This window comes from Amborella trichopoda, chromosome 3 (genome assembly GCF_054954075.1).
Source record: "Amborella trichopoda isolate Santa Cruz 75 chromosome 3, AtrichopodaSantaCruz75HAP2 v2.0, whole genome shotgun sequence".
Lineage (NCBI taxonomy): Eukaryota > Viridiplantae > Streptophyta > Magnoliopsida > Amborellales > Amborellaceae > Amborella > Amborella trichopoda.
Window position 1 is genome coordinate 15,412,410 of NC_142338.1, and position 13,954 is coordinate 15,426,363.

General features: G+C 34.7%; 1 protein-coding gene across 1 annotated transcript; it reads right to left on the reverse strand.

Moving 5' to 3' along the window:
* Positions 1-1,589: 1,589 nt before the first annotated feature.
* Positions 1,590-10,920, reverse strand: LOC18430842 (kinesin-like protein KIN-5B). Its single transcript, XM_006840982.3, has 24 exons — positions 10,599-10,920; positions 10,124-10,325; positions 9,619-9,739; positions 9,325-9,480; positions 8,890-9,227; positions 8,621-8,759; positions 6,622-6,719; positions 6,363-6,519; positions 6,168-6,237; positions 5,998-6,074; positions 5,839-5,892; positions 5,650-5,730; positions 5,444-5,555; positions 4,820-4,906; positions 4,559-4,734; positions 4,285-4,446; positions 4,063-4,170; positions 3,576-3,734; positions 3,238-3,321; positions 2,934-3,139; positions 2,660-2,761; positions 2,442-2,551; positions 2,205-2,353; positions 1,590-2,047 (listed from the first exon to the last, which is right to left on the reverse strand). Exons 2-24 carry the CDS (start codon positions 10,312-10,314, stop codon positions 1,856-1,858), a joined length of 3,129 nt encoding a protein of 1,042 aa, XP_006841045.2. The 5' UTR covers positions 10,315-10,325; positions 10,599-10,920; the 3' UTR covers positions 1,590-1,855.
* Between the last annotated feature and the right edge of the window lie 3,034 nt (positions 10,921-13,954).

Sequence of the window (13,954 nt, forward strand, 5' to 3'; positions counted from 1 at the left end):
ACAAGATGCACTATTTTCAAAACTTAAAATCTATTTCTTCTCATGTCCGTGCATCTTGATGTCAAGATTACCAATTGAAGATATGTGGGCATCAAAACAACATCTTATAGTGAAAGTTTTGAGTTGAACTATATTTGATTGTTTAGTGCCTTGGCTATTTATGAACTTTTCCCATTTAGTTATGCACTTTGTCCTTTCACTCCCTTCCCCCTAGTAAAACCCTATTTAGAATCCTAAAATTTAGAGAGGCTTCATCTCAAATAGCAATCAACAACAATTAAAAAAAGAAGAAGAAATATATCATGCACACTTTTATGTCCCTAAAACTGTAATGCTCTAAGATTGAATAGAGACTACTTAATTTATAGCTTTTAGTAATGGGCTTCCTTGTGGATAAAAGAAGAGTGATTTACATACAAACCCTAAAATTTTATGTAAATTATGAAATGCTCCACTTATATGTAGAAATTACAAAGAAGGTCGGTTAACCATTTTTTTTTTTTTTTCTAAAATTGCACTTTGGTTAACCTTAATTTTGTTTTTTAGTGTTTTCAATACTAGGATAGTGCCTTAAATCTTGGGGCACTGCCTTACTAATGAAAAAGCTATTTTTTTTTTTTTAAATATCAATTGGTTGACCGAAAGGCAATTTTGAAAAAAAAAAAAAAAAAGTTGACCGACCTTATTTGTAATTTCCGCATATAAGTGGAGTATTTCATATTTTACCTAAAATTTTAGGGTCCGTATGTAAATTACTCAATAAAAGAAAAATGGCGAAATGAAACTGACAGGACCTTACCAATTACCATTCTTTCCCTATATACCTGTCATATTTCACGTACGTAATTAATCTCCCCCCCTCTCTCTCTCTTACATGTCCAAGACATTTTGTGATTGAGCCCATCTATTAGTTAAAAAAAAAAAGTTTATGTAAGGTTATCTTAAAATGTAGAATTAATTGAAAGAGCCCATCTATTAGTTAAAGGAAAAAAGTTATATAAGGTTGCCACCTTAAAATGTAGAATTAAGGGGCACCTCAAAAATCTGAGAAGGGCCATTTTGATGTTGGAAAAACATCCGATTGACCATCTCGATATCGTGATATATGAATATGGAGAAGAGAAAATATTTCAGGTCTTAAAAATAATACATCTTGCCATATATTATCTGGACCGTCCATTTTCAAGATTTTCATGAATTTATAGACCAGCTTGATTTGAATCATTTCTAGAATTAAAAATTTTATAATTAGAAATCAAAATTGATTCTTGAACCATCCTAAGAATTTTCGATGCCAATATTGCATCTTAAGATAGCATTTGGAGATGCACCATATATTGATTGTTTAAGATTGCAACCCCATGAAAACCTCCTACACAGTAAATTTTTCATTTTGTAAAAAGTGACTGGTCCATTAAATTTTTCATTTGGTAAAAAGCCCACCCAATGGACGAGTCACTTTTTACTAGCTACATACAAATTTGTGCTCATTGCTTTACCATAATGCCCAAGCGTTGCATGTGTCATCCTGCACTTGTATTTGATACACAAGGATAATAGTATGCATTGTTCATTCAAATTCAAGGAAATTGAGACAAGAAACAAAGTTTTTTCCATTAGAATTGTCATGAACAGGAAATCTGCATTGATTAGTAATCTCTTAATAATAATGAACATTATATGTATAGAGCATAGACACATGATTTGTCCTCACATCATATGCCATCTACCAGAAATTATCTGTTACATACATATAGCACATATGAGTTGATGTGCTTAAGACCTGATAACAGCTAATCAAAATGGCGCTATCTTTTTCCGATAAATCATTGAAAAAAGGCACCCGTGGCATACATCAGTTGATTGTTGAGAAAGGAGTTCTCGTTGAATCTGATGATAATGCAGCAACTGGTGCCTTTGATTTATTCGTGCTTTTCATGTTCTCCAACAGGTCATCAAAGGAAGGTGTCCGTAACTCTTGAATGGAGGCCAAGCTGGGTATATTAATGGTTCGTTCTCTCGGTGTCATGCATGTTGGTTGATCCACCTATGATAATTCAGAAACAATTCAGTATCAATTTCAGGATTAGTTTTTAGTAACATGAGATGTAGACTTCTCTCTCTAGTCGAGAACCTCTCTCACTAGAAATAGACTCTGAATACTTTCAATCAAGTTCTCTTGCTAGAAAGACCTGAGTCCTTACCAAGTAATCATCTGTGAATTGGTTGGCCTCGTTTCTCATATTTGACAGGCCATCACTATGATATTGCTGGAGATCTTGGAGTACTGAAGAGCTGAAGGCAATTGTAGACTCCATTTCCTTTTGAGCTTCATGGTCAAGGACTAGAAGATCTGAATAAACAAAAAAATATTCTTGTTGGATTTGACAATACTAATGCCAATGCTAGACCAGATATAAAGGGAAAGATAGAAAAATTACTGTTTATGCCAGCTAGTAGGCAGGAACTTGCACCCTCCATTTCAGCATCAGTAGTAGAGGAACCGCAGGAGAACTCCGCGAGTAGCTTTGCATTTGAATTATTTCCATCGCTGTTGAGAAAAAGAAGAAAACCAGATAAACAGAATAAACAGTAAATGAAGAAGAATTCATATGAAATAAAGAATGGCATAAGAATGAAAGGGGCCACTTATACGTACTTCATTATGGATTCTCTCTCAGCAGCATTTTCCTTGTTGAGAGTCTTCAGAGATTGGCTAGTGTTATCCCACAGTTTCTGGGATTGGTCTACTTTCTTTATGCTGCATGTTACGATATATGCTTAAGACGGTAGTTTACATGATCAGTTTGGCTATATAATATCAGAGAAGAAATACCAACGATTTAATTTTTTTTTTTTTTTTCCTCTTACATTCGTCTTTTCTTTTCTCTTCTTTCCTTCTCAATCTATGATGGAAGGTGAATCAAACTCACCATTCTTGAAGGTTGGTTTCCATTTTGCTCCTAATACCACCTGCAGCAAATGTGTTCTCCTGAAACTGGCTTTCTACTTTTTCTATATAGGCATTCCATTCTCTTTTAGCTTCAACTGAAACTTGCTGGATCTTGCACACATTATGCTGTAACTTCTCTGTCTCATTTGTAGCAGTAGTGTCCATGTCCTGGATGGCAGTAGCGATCTGCAGAAATGGTTATAGGATTATCATATTTGCAACACTTGATGGTAGTGAGCTGCTTAATTTCATTTACTGATTTGAAGGGATCAGCATGCACTTACAATATCTGCTTTCCTCGCAGAAGATGTAGCCAATAGTTTGGCAATTTTTTCCAAGACCATTTTATCCTCTTCAGCTGAATTTTGCTGTGTGATTCAAACAAAATAAGTAAATTATAACCAGTTGATAATTTGATTTTTGTTATGTTTGCAAAGGCCATCCAAGTATATTAATAACAATGATAACCCATTACCCTTATACCCAAACTAGGGCTATGAAAGATCAACAAACAACCTCGATAGGTTAAAGGTGCAACTCTGAGATGGCCAGACAATGGAGTTAGTGTCCTAGTCTCAGTCTTTCAACAACCAATGTTTTATAGTGCCAAGTTGATAGTCACCTTGAATGCTTTCTCAAAGTCTGCCAGTTTTCTGCTTTTTTCTGTTTGACTCTCATCAAGAACCTTGTTGATCATAGATGCGTTGGTGTGCAAGTTCTCTAAGAAATCAACAGTTGTCTTTGAGATCAACTGTGTTGACACCAAACTCCGCTGTAGTGCCTAAACATTCCCAAAGCACACCAAAAACATATTTAGATTGCAATTCTATCAAGGAGCAACTCAAATCAAGGAACAGAAAATACAGAAATCAAAAGGCATAAAAAATAAAGAACAATATATTTCACAACACTTTATTCATTGCATTAAATTTTGAACTAAGAGGGGAAGATTCCATACTTGGAATGAGCTGTAAAGTAACAGAGATGAGTAAAAATAAATGTTAAATAACATAGATCTAAAGTATCACTTAGTTTTAAAAAATTTTATGTATGTAGATAGGAAAAAAAACAGGGGGGATTAAAGGAAATGAGATTAGGTTCTCTCCCACCTCTTCCTGTTGATGAGCAGAAAATTCCAACAACTTCTCCTGCTCAGCAAGAGAACCCTGGAATTCATGTAGGACTTGCTCTGCCTCTGAAATTGCAGTTACCAGAAACTGCCAAGAAATACATATTGAAAACTCATCAAGACTCCATAGCTAAATATCAAACTCTTCCAATTACTTTTTGTTTTAGTGATGGCTTTCTGCACATTCTGATCCCTTTCTTACATTTTCAATAGTCTCTGCTTGAGTGGATGCCGTTGTGCTGAGCAGCTCTAGATTGGAGGAAGCATTCCTTTCAAGTGAAGTTGCAAGTTCCTGCATAACCTTGATTCCTGAAGTATAAATGTCTTTCATATTTTCAATCCTTGACTGCAAGACTTTTGATGCCTACAAAAGAAGAAACAATCAATAATTTTAACAGATTAGCTTTAAAATATTTTTAACATACCATCTTTAAAGTTACTGTATAATCAACCTCCCTTTATTATTTTTTCTCTACCTCTTGTTTGCCAGAAACAAATGATTGAACTTGCTCTTCCATGAATCTAAATTGTTGCTTCTGGTGAGAAATAGAACCCACAACGGTCTTCTCTAAGTTTTCAAAACTATGGTGAAGCTGAGAACCAAAAGCTTGAACCATATTCTGGTTCTCTTTCTCCGACTTGTTCTTTCTTTCTGTTGTAAAAAGGCAAATTCATTCATAATAAGAACGCATCTTCCGTAAGGGCTGAGAAGTCAGACCAGTTCGGTATGTAATTACCTATTTTGGCTCTAAATCCAGTTATATCATTTGAAGCATCTGCTAGCTCTCCTCTTAGGCTCACAGCATGTTCAAAGAGGGACTTCTCTGCACATCCATTTGAAAATTGGCATTAAACTAACAACTAAAATGCATAATATGCACAAGTTGAAAAAAGTTATATAAGGAAAAAAAATGAGAAAAAAAAGTTGGATACTGACTCAGAAACAAAGAAAAGCACAATGAAAATAAAAAAGTACATAAAAAGCACAAAAACAAAAGAAACAAGAAAAAGTGGAATATAATTAATAAAACCAAAATATGAAAAGAAGAGTGCAGTAAAGAAAACAAGAAAACAAGAAAACAAGAAGAAAAGCAACCAAAAAAAAGGAACCGAGAAGTACACAAAAAGAAAAACAATCTGAATCAAAGATAGAAAAATATGATTAAGAATTCAGGAACCATGTCATGGTGAGCATGCGAGCGTGCGCGCACCCGTGCAAGAGAGAGAGAGAGAGAGAGAGAGAGAGAGAGAGAGAGAGAATATATTGCATGCACAATATCAGTTATAGGCTGCTTTATAAAAAATAAAAAAATTAGTTCATTGTAATGCTAAAATGTGCTTTTCACTTTTTGGCTACATACCTGAGCGTAAGAGATCAGATATGATTAACTCTTTCTCCTTTATTGTGCAGTTGGCTATCCTATAATCCTCTTGAAGCTCTTCCAGTGTCTTCTCAGTACTCTCAAACTTCATCTGAAAACAGAAAGTAATTTACTTATGATAGAACAAAGTTTACTTGTGTGCCCTTAGAGATGACTACAAAATAGTATGTGGCATGTTTATACACCTTAGTCTGAATTAAATCATTCTGCAGACCCAATTTCTGCTCTTGTTCTGAACTGTAAAGTTCTTGAAATTCTTCAACTTTCTGGATTTCAGCACATAAGACATACTCATCAAGAAAAATGTCCACTTAGATGCAAAAGAAGAACTATTGGAAATGAATGGCAGAGAAATTTACAATAGAAACTCGTACCCTTCCACTAAGTACCAGATCAAATTCCAGCTGATCAATCTTTTCACTCATAGCCTGATCTCAGAGGGTGTCCAAAATTAGCAAAAGTACCCAGATGTAAAATGCAAAACTTCATAATAATAAGACAGAAATAGAATCAGAATTAATACAAACGCAGACCTTCTTATTAGCCTCATCCTGGATAAATCGCTCATGAGGAATATACACGCCATTCTTCTCTCTTGCTGCCCGTACATCTATTAAAGGTTTGATTGTAGTTGAAAATGAATAAGGTTCACTTAGTCACTCAATAAAGAATGTCTGTGACAAGTGATAGCCAAATTTCATACCTTGTTTCATTTGTTCCATTTCCAAGTACAGATCCTTGAGCAATACAGACTTTGACATTTTCTGATTTGCCTGTAAATAGAGTTTTGTTTGAAGACTTTGAACATATAAAATATGGAAAGGAAGGAAAGGACTGAATATAAGTGTCATATAAAAAGAGCCAGAGTCAGTAGTTAATTGTAGATAGATATTCATACCTCGGGTTTATTTTTGATGTTTTTAGCACGATATGCATAATCTAGTGTGCTTAAGGTTTCTTCCAAACAATGGATTGATGGAGATATTGTTGCTATGATGCAAGTTCTTGTTTTCCCACCCAAAGAATCTCGTAGAAGTCTCGTCAGTTTGCTATCCCTGATTTGAGTTTTCAATGTGAAAAGAGTGTTAAAAAATCAATACCTTTGTACTGTATGAAATTATGAGACATAAAAGGAGAAACCATCTATAAACTCACACCTGTAAGGAATGTGACCAGAATGCTCTACAAGTGCATTTATGACACGCCCAAGTGTGAGCAAACTCTTGTTTATCTCCCCGGCTTCCCTAGCTCTCCCCTGCAAAACAAATTCACACATTCAAGGGAGAAACATAGATATAAAGAGGCTCCACTATTCCTATCTAGTTGTAGCTGCAGGTGTTGTATTTACTTTTCTCCCATACAATTCTTGATATCACACTCAAACTGTTAATTTATTATCTCCAAAGGTGCATTGATTTGTAGCTTGTACTTCTATCTTCCAAGCTTACTTCACAAGAAAACCTGACCCATGAGGCCCTTTCACAGTGAAACTGAAATTTTACTGGACGTTGAGAAGTTCAGAAGAATTTTCAAGTCTCTAGTTAGAACATGAAACAAGTGAAGAATTCTAACAAGCTAGAATGGAGTCTAGAGTTCTCATGGATTACATGTAGTGTTATTGTAGCACCTACACATCCCTACGAATTTATTAAGAAGCCATTGGAAGGTTTAGAATATTATAACTAGTCAAGTAAGCATATGAAAACATTTGATATGGTTTGGAAGGTTTAGAATACTATAACTAGTCAAGTAAGCATATGAAAACATTTGATATGGTTACAACTGTAGTAAAATCAGAGATGAGGGATATACGAATGCTACCATAGTATATGCCAAAAGTCAAGGAATCAGCAAAAGGTCAACAGGACCAATATGGCACTGGACAAGTCATGAGGGTGAAGCCTCATCAGGAACTAGCATGCCTATGCATTGATTGGAAATTGTTGACGGAACATCTTGCCCTAGGGAGATATAGAGAAGGATTTGTCAAAGTAACAATCAAATGTAACATCATCTATTTTGGATGCTTTTGGGAGGTAATAGCAAGGCCATGTCCCCATGAAGAAAATAGTTTTTGTGCCACTTCTGGCGCTAGAGAATAGTCCTCAAAGGCCTCGATAATTGGCCAGCAAAAGAAACTCAAATGCAGTTTCTTATTAAAAAAAGTGGATGAAAATCACTAGGATGATATATTAAAAAGCTGAGTCGAGCACTGGTACGATAGTTTATGAGTTAGAGAGGGCTCAAATATGACTTGGAAGCTATTGTGAGCTTTCAAAGAGAGGTATTCCTGTATGATTACAGCCACATGAATGCAGGCCTTTGAATGCAGTCCTTTGTTTAGGAAAACAACACCATGGCAGGAAAGGAAGAAATCCTGATCAGGGGAAGAAGGCTGCTAATGCCCCTTCTTTAGACACTCATACCCCATCTACTAATAGCCAATTCAAATCATGAAAAGTGAGCAAGGATCAAAGGCTTCTTTTCTTCACGAAATGAGTAGTGAGTGCGACTTTCTTTGTGACATGATATCATTTTTTTCATAAAATGATTCGGTAATTAGTGGAACTATCACTCAAGAAGATCGTGACAAAGTATTACCAGAAAGGATTAGCAGAGTGCTACTTCAAATCCATGAAGAAAAATGAAACACAATAGTAGAGGAGTCTCCAATGTATGAGCCTCGTCTTCCATGAACTTTTGTAGTTTAAGAAGGTTGAGTGACATCCTTAAACAGGAGTCTTTTAGAGTTGCTCTTGAGTGAGCATATATACCAAATATCAAAATACTATGGCACAAAATTTGGGATATGAAAGTTCTGGATAATGGTTAATGTTATTTGCAATGAATCATTAGTAGGATATGTCAAAACGAAAAAAACAGATGTGTTATATGAAACTAATCATGGATAATTATATCTGACAATGTTGTCTCTTATGTTCATATTATCTATTAAGTTCATATCGTCGCTCAAGTTCATATCATCTATCAAGTTTTGGACCATTACAGGCATGCCCCATGTTATTAAGAAATCAAAAAGTTCAACTGGAAGAAAATATAAAAACAACTATCCTCAAAAAAGATAAAAATATAAAGACCTCCACCATTGTAAGTTCTTCCATTCCACTTAATAAATGCTAGACACAAATGACATACCTCACGAGCACCTGACCTGGAAATGTTTTCTGAGCCTGCCAGGTCTACAAGATTAAGTTTTCCACATTTAATAAGCTCCTCATCCCCTAACGAGGCTTCTTTTACATTGACAGTTATAGAAAATATGGAATGAGAACGGCTGCATTCACATACAAGCATATTTAATCATGCATCTTTTCTTAAAGAGATTGAAAATTCAAAAGTTAACATGCAGCAAAATGTTCCTTCTCTTCATAATGAACTACAGTACCATAAATATGATAATCTACCTGCTGTGTTTGTTTAGTAATGTTTCAGCAGTACGCCTTTTTGCTGACCCTCGTTCCAAAAGGTTATAAATCTCATTTGCACTATAGACAACCTCTTCCTCCAAGCCTCTCACTACAACACCACCCTTTCCATCCTCCATAAGAGAAATTGACTTCCTTGATTTATCTTCAAGAGATCTAGGATATTCCTCGGGTGCTAATAAATCAGTTATTTCTTCATTATAAAGCTCCAAGAAGGTTATTTTCATACTGTAATCAGCCTTCTGTGCTTCTAAAGTGTCGAAAATCTGGCGAACTGCCCTTGGAATCACACCAGACTCAACAGGTAATTCACCTCCCTATAATGAAATAAATCAACAAATAGACAAAGATCCAAAAATCTTATAATATGCCTATGCAGATGACAGGTAATGCAATAAATTTTTTAAATTAAACCTTAGCTTTCGCTCCCCCTTCCATGGTGTAAGTTTTGCCTGTGCCAGTTTGCCCATATGCAAATATAGTGCAGTTAAAACCTTCAAGGACTTCATTAACCATGGGTGTTATGGCATGATCATATATTGCTCTTTGTTGAGATTTGGGGCCAAAAACCTGCCATAAATTTTGTAAAATGAGATCAATAAAACTCTGATTCTTAGGGTGACCGTGTGATCAGAAACCCAGAATTCCAGAAATGAAACAAACAAACAGACCCTTTAATAGAAAGAACGCCAATCTTTTATAGTGTACCTTATCGAAAGTGAAGGTCCTATCGACTCTGTTACTTTGCACGACAGTCACCTCCCTTCTTTGCTCATTGCAAGAGATAACTTTAGGTATGTTTAGTCTAAGCTCATCCTCACTTAAAGGCCTACACAAGATCAATAAAAGTAATTTTTCTATCCATAATCACTTCTCAAAGAGCCCAATTAAGAATATTTTGCATTAAAATCAAAATTCACGACAGTAAATTTGAGGAGTAATTTCTTAAAACCAGACATAGACAATTGTAAACAGTAATAAAAACAATGATCATTAATACTTATTTTACAAACAGGACCAACCTCAAGAAATAATGATAAAAGCTTATGGAAAATAAACATACACCAACAGATTAAAATAGAATATTGGAATATTGGAGGAAGAGAGAGATAGATAGATAGACAGATGGAGATCACTTGAAATGGGAATCAACATGTAGAATTGGAATTCATATAGTCAGTACCATAAATATGGACATGGTGGTTGCATATACCTGCATCTTAAAACAACCTGCACATTAACCTCTCTGTCTCTCTCATGCCTATTGACGTTACAATCAGAAACAGGAGTCCCTACTGTTCTTCTCTTCTCTGCACGAGGAGTAGGCGAAGGGGAAACATACCCCATCGAGCCCAACTTTCTCTGCTGATGACGTTGGGGTGTGTGATCTTGAGTCAAAGACATAATCAAATTCCCTGCAAAATCCAATGACAATTAACCATCTCAGAAGAAAGATTTAAAATAAGAAAAGTCAACTGTTTACTACTTGGGTCACATTAGGGTTTTGAATATCAGCCATGGAACTCTGGAGCATTATCCCGGGCTTCTGATTAAAAAAGAAAGAATAGAGAGAGAGAGCAGGGATGATGGTGGCGAAGCATGGAAACATTATGGTAAAGAAAGAGATATCCATTTTCTGAACTGAAAAAACGTGACATCCATTAAACAAAGAAATCAGAGAACCATACCTGGAGGCCTTGATGGGTCGATCAAAAAAGGCAAGAAATGAAAATTGAGAGAGATATACTTAGTTTTAGCAGGAGGCTCTCTCGAACATTTAGAAAGAGGGGTGAATGGTCATTCAAATTTAAAAATGGGGCAGGGGGGTTTTAACGGCCAGGATTTTGGGTCTTGCGGACCGTTGGGGACCCTGCTGAAATCTCGAGAGATTCAAATGGACAATAATTTGCCTTTCATCGACATAATAGTCGAGGTGAATGGGGAAATTACAAATAACCCCAAAGACTATGCAAGTCACCATCAACCAAACCTTTTTTTTATTATCGTTTTTTTATCCAAAATACATTTTGCCTACAAATACCCCCAACTCAAAAAAAACAAATCTAAAGTTATCCATCTTTATTTTTACCATGCCTCTCTCTCCTCTTTTCCCATGAAAAGGCGATCTGGTGCATTCTTAGGGCGGTATGGCAGTGTAATATCGGTCCACTAAAATAACAATGGTGGTTTGACGATAAAAGTAAATGGAATAACAAGGGGTCGGGAGGTTGAAAAGTGCGGTCCGTCATTCATTTTTTTGGAATAAAGGGTCCGGCAATTTAAAGTTTGGTCCAACATAAATGTAGGGGTTTCGCAATTCGATGGTACGGTATGATAATTGCTACTCAGGTCTGACAGTCCATGCCAAATCTGGTCAAAATAATTTCTTGTGCATGAGTAGGGCATTATTGTCTAAAAAAATATATTTTGATTTGGGGTATTTGCTGCAAAAGTATTTTAGAGAAAAAAAATGTAAAAAAAAGTTTTGTTGAGGTAACTGGCTGGAAAGTTGGGGGTTTTTGTAATTTTGGAAACCATATTTTTGTCTGGTTGTATATATATATATTCATTGCTATATATATATATATATATATAAAAGGAATGATCCAATGCAACAGTTGTATTATAGTATAATGTAACGACACTTCTAAAAAATCATGTTTGTGGTATTTTTATGGCCCCAAATTTGGCACACACACTCTCTTCATCTCAATAGTCAACTCCCCCCCACAAAAAATAAAAGTTCAATTTGAACCCTACATATAGCAAAAATGAGTCCCCTCCAAAAACGAATCTAGACCATTCATTTGTGAATGTCAAGATCTTAGCCTTTATAAGCTCAAAATATTTTTTTCTTTTTTTAACATTGTTCATCTAATGATAATAAACCTATCCAAAACAATTGAAAATAAAAAAATCCTTCTAAGGCCTAGATCTAAGCATATCACCAAGAACAACATATGTTAATTGGGCTAAAAAATACTTTCTAGGTTATGTTTTCAATTTTTTATTTTTTTATAATTGTTCATTAAAATGAAAAATAGTGCATATTTCAAAATTTGGATCCAACAAATGGCCATAAGATGGTTATACATATATATATATATATATATATATATATATAGGAAGATACTACAAAACGCCTATAGGAGAAAATGAATAGTGATTTCTCCTACCCTCATCACCGTCTAAAGTTCATCGCACGGTTATGATTGTTCAGTAGTGTTTTATTTTTTATTTGTTTCTACAAATCGAAATAATCTGAAATTTTGAAAGTGTGTTCATAAAAAATAGGCAAATCTGCTAAAAATATCAAAACAATATTTTACATGAAATAAATTGATCAAAATACCTTCAAAACATTTTAAGGGTATTTTGGTCAAAATGAACAATGATTTCGTCTACCTTCATCACCGTCCAAAGTTCATCGCACGGTCACGATTGTCCGGTAGTGCTTTATTTTTTATTTTTTTTACAAATTAGAATGATATGAAATTTGGAGCGTGTGTACATCTTAGTGAGACACACTTAATAAATATAATAATTTTTAAAAAAATATTGACCAAAATACCTTTGAAACTTTTCTGGGGTATTTTGATCAATTTTTTTCATGTAAAATATTTTTTTGATATTTTTCTTAAGCTTCAAATTTTAGGTCATTTCGATTTATATAAAAAAAAATGAAAAATGAAATACTACCAGACAATCGTGACCTTGCGATGAACTTTGGACGGTGATGAGGATAAGCGAAATCACTGTTCATTTTCGCTTCTAGCATTTTGTAGTGTGTTGGATCCCAAAGGATCACCATTAAAATTGGCACATATCTTTAGAAAAATTATCACATGGGTGTGGGGACTTGACTTTTTTAGATATCTGTGCCAAATTTAATGGTGATCCTTTGGGGTCCTGCACACTACGTGTAGGAGAGTCTCATAGGATCATTAATATATATATATATGTTATGGTACACTGATTCGCGTACTGCTAAAGTAAACGCCGAATGCCCCAAATTGAATCTAGGCCGATCTGACGATCACGGATGTCTGGTAGTATTTTATTTTTTATTTTTATTATATAAATCAGAATGATTTAAAATTTGGCATATATGTTCATAAAAAATAGGTGAATCTATGAAAAATATAAAAACAATATTTTATATGAAATAAATTGACCAAAATACTCTCGAAAAGTTGTAAGGGTATTTTGGTCATTATTTTTATAAATTTTTATTTTTATATTTTTATTAGGTGCGCCTCACTAAGATGTACACATGCTTCAAATTTCAGATCATTTGAATTTGTAGAAAAAAAATTAAAATCCAAACACTCTTGTACAACTATGACCATTAGATCAGTCCAGACTCAATCTGGGCCGTTGGGCGTTAACTGTAGCTGTACGTACATGGGGAGTATGTAGTCCTAAAAATAGTGTATCTTGTAATAAGTTATCTACATGGACTATTGTTAAGATTCCCCAAGTATTTATAAATCATTGTTTTTAAAACTTTTAATTTTATAATTAGAGTTAAACACAGATTTTCAAGCCATAAGGTTTATGGAACTGAGCAAGATTTAAATGTGCGCCTTGCTTATGCTGTTACTGTACAAGTAACAATGAATCCGGCCAAGAGAAAATGGTGTGTCTGAACAACCAGGCCAGTGATATCGCCATATAGGGGTCATCACCTTGATTGATGTGAACGGTGATGAATTGGGAGAAAATGTGTTAGAATATCAAAATGCACAGCCTACCCTCACAACATCACCGTCCATGCCATGGATGGTATGATGATAACCCCGTTAAGATACTGACTTGGAATTTCCTGAGACAACTTAGATTTAGAGAGTCTTCAGTTTTGTAAACCTCCGGACCAGGTTCAAGCCTCAAGTTACCTCGAACTAGCGCATTTGAATTGCACATAGAAATGTGATGAGATGACAATAATAGAATTTTAAAGAATAAAAGAAGTCAGCAATCCGTTTTAAACTCTATAGTGTTAGATGAAACTTAAGATATCCATTATAAATTCATGTCATTTACA